At 44.4% G+C, this 2,500-nt stretch overlaps 1 protein-coding gene across 1 annotated transcript in view; it reads left to right on the forward strand.

Moving 5' to 3' along the window:
* The window catches only part of LOC109978004 (nidogen-1-like), a gene marked incomplete at both ends in the record, with an annotated part of 22,590 nt that overhangs the window by 16,945 nt on the left and 3,145 nt on the right, over positions 1–2,500 (forward strand). The window contains 1 exon segment of the mRNA XM_065952303.1: positions 1,027–1,198. Within this exon segment, the coding sequence (XP_065808375.1) occupies positions 1,027–1,198 (172 nt within the window).

Raw genomic sequence — 2,500 nt, forward strand, 5'->3', positions numbered from 1 at the left:
CAACAGTCCCTGTAATTCCAAGCAAATGTTCTAGTCTGTACAACAGGATCCGATGGTCAATGGTGTCAAAAGCAGCACCAAGATCTAACAAGACGAGCAAAGAGAGATGTCCCCTGTCTGAAGCTAGAAGTAGATCGTTTGTAACTTTAACTAGTGCAGTCTCAGTGCTATGGTGGACTCTAAATCCTGACTGAAACTCCTCAAATAAACTGTTGTCATGGAGAAAGTCACACAGCTGATTAGCTACCACCTTCTCCAGGATCTTCGAGATAAAAGAAAAGGTTGGATATAGGCCTATAGTTAGCTAGAATTCCTGAATCCAGAGTAGGCTTTTTAAGTAGAGGTTTGATTACCGCTACTTTAAATGCCTGTGGTACATAGCCTGCCAGTAAAGACGAATTGATCATAACTAATATAGAGTTGCTAACTAAGGGAAAGACTTCCTTGAACAGCTTGGTTGGGATTGGGTCTAAAAGACAGGTTGACGGTTTCGACGCAGAAAAAATGGAATATAGCTCTGAAAGGTCGATTGGAGAAAAACAGTTGAGACTAATATCTGGTTCTGGAACTGTCTCTGCCGTATCAGACGTATCTGCACCAGGTAAGGGCAGGAGGTTACCAATTTTGTCTCTGATGTCTAGAATTTTATTGTTGAAAAAGCTCAGGAAATCATTACTGCTGAGGGCTAAAGGAATACAAGGCTCAATGGAGCCATGACTCTCTGTCAGCCTGGCTACAGTGCTGAAAAGGTATCTAGGATTGCCTTTCTTTCCTCGATTAGACAGGAGTAGTACTTCACTCTCTCACCTGTAGTTTCCTCAGAGGTTGCAGTCAGCTGTTTTTTCGCTGCTTACTGAAACGATCTCCTGAAACAATTCTTCAATAGTTCTTCCCTATCAGCCCCTTTTACATCTCAAAGAAGGTTCAGGATGAAATGCAAACTCTGTGCGTTCTCATGTCCCCCAGCAGCAGTGATTCGTGGCAGTTGGCTCATAAAGCAAAGAATCTAATGAAACTCCTCCACAGATTTGGACAGCCCAGAAGGCATTGCCATCGACCACCTGGGACGCACTTTCTTCTGGACGGACTCTGTGAAGGATCGTATCGAGGTGGCCTCTTTGGACGGGTCTAAACGCCGAGTCATCATAGACACTGATCTCGTCAACCCACGAGCCATCATCACCGACCCCCCCAATGGGTATGCATAGTTTCATATAAAATGTTTGTGCTTAAACCGCTTTAACTTGACTTTCTTTTTTTTTTTTTTAAGATTTATTTTGGGCTTTTTGTGCCTTTAATGCAGAGAGAGGACAGTGGATAGAGTTGGAAACCAGGGAGAGAGAGTGGGGAATGACATGCGGAAAGGGGCCACGGGTGGAAGTGAACCCGGGCCTACTGCTCGAGACGAGAGTCTCAATACATGGGACGTGTGCCCTAACCATTGCACCACCAGCGCGCCCCAACTTGACTTTCTTTAAACTGGATACAGTTACAAAGAACTTTTTAAAAACCTTTTTAAGGTCCTTTGTCATATGAAGAAGAATCCCTCGGTTCAACATGTCCAACAGCCCCACATCTCTATAAACTTCAGTTTTTATTTGTATCTGTTTATTAGATCAGGCACATTAATGAACATCAGTGTCCTGAGGCAGGCAGCATTCACTCACATTAAAAACACATCTGTCACCTGTTTGTGAATGCTTTCAATTCTCTACATGCACAACAATGCTAGCTGTGATGTCTTCACAGAGGTGACCACATGTTGGCCTTATAGACCCTTTATGGGTCATGATGATGTCACAATGATGTCAGGGTGTTAGCTGCAGGCTAAACGAAGCTAAACTTGAGGGAAACAGGACTCATCACCAGCAGGTGGAGGAGTGTTAAAATGTCGTCTTGTTGAAATGACAGGGATTCTCCAAACTGAAACTCTACTGTTTACCAGTCGCCACTCTGTGTGTGTCACTCTGTGTGTGTTCACTCAGTATGTGTTCACTCTGTGTTTGTTCACTCTGTGTGGTCACTCTCTGTGTTCACTCTGTGTTCACTCTCTGTGTTCACTCTGTGTGTTCACTGTGTGTTCACTCAGTGTGTTCACTCAGTGTGTGTTCACTCTGTGTGTGTCACTCTCTGTGTTCACTCTGTGTGTTCACTCAGTGTGTTCACTCAGTGTGTGTTCACTCTGTGTGTGTCACTCTCTGTGTTCACTCTGTGTGTTCACTCTCTGTGTTCACTCTGTGTGTGTCACTCTGTGTGTGTTCACTCTGTGTGTGTCACTGTGTGTGTGTTCACTCTCTGTGTTTACTCTGTGTGTGTCACTCTGTGTGTGTCACTCTGTGTGGTCACTCTCTGTGTTCACTCTGTGTGGTCACTCTCTGTGTTCATTCTGTGTGTGTTCACTCTGTGTTTGTTCACTCTGTGTGGTCACTCTCTGTGTTCACTCTGTGTTCACTCTCTGTGTTCACTCTGTGTGTTCACTCAGTGTGTTCACTCAGTGTGT

The sequence above is a fragment of the Labrus bergylta genome, unplaced genomic scaffold (assembly GCF_963930695.1).
Source record: "Labrus bergylta unplaced genomic scaffold, fLabBer1.1 SCAFFOLD_173, whole genome shotgun sequence".
NCBI classification, from domain to species: domain Eukaryota; kingdom Metazoa; phylum Chordata; class Actinopteri; order Labriformes; family Labridae; genus Labrus; species Labrus bergylta.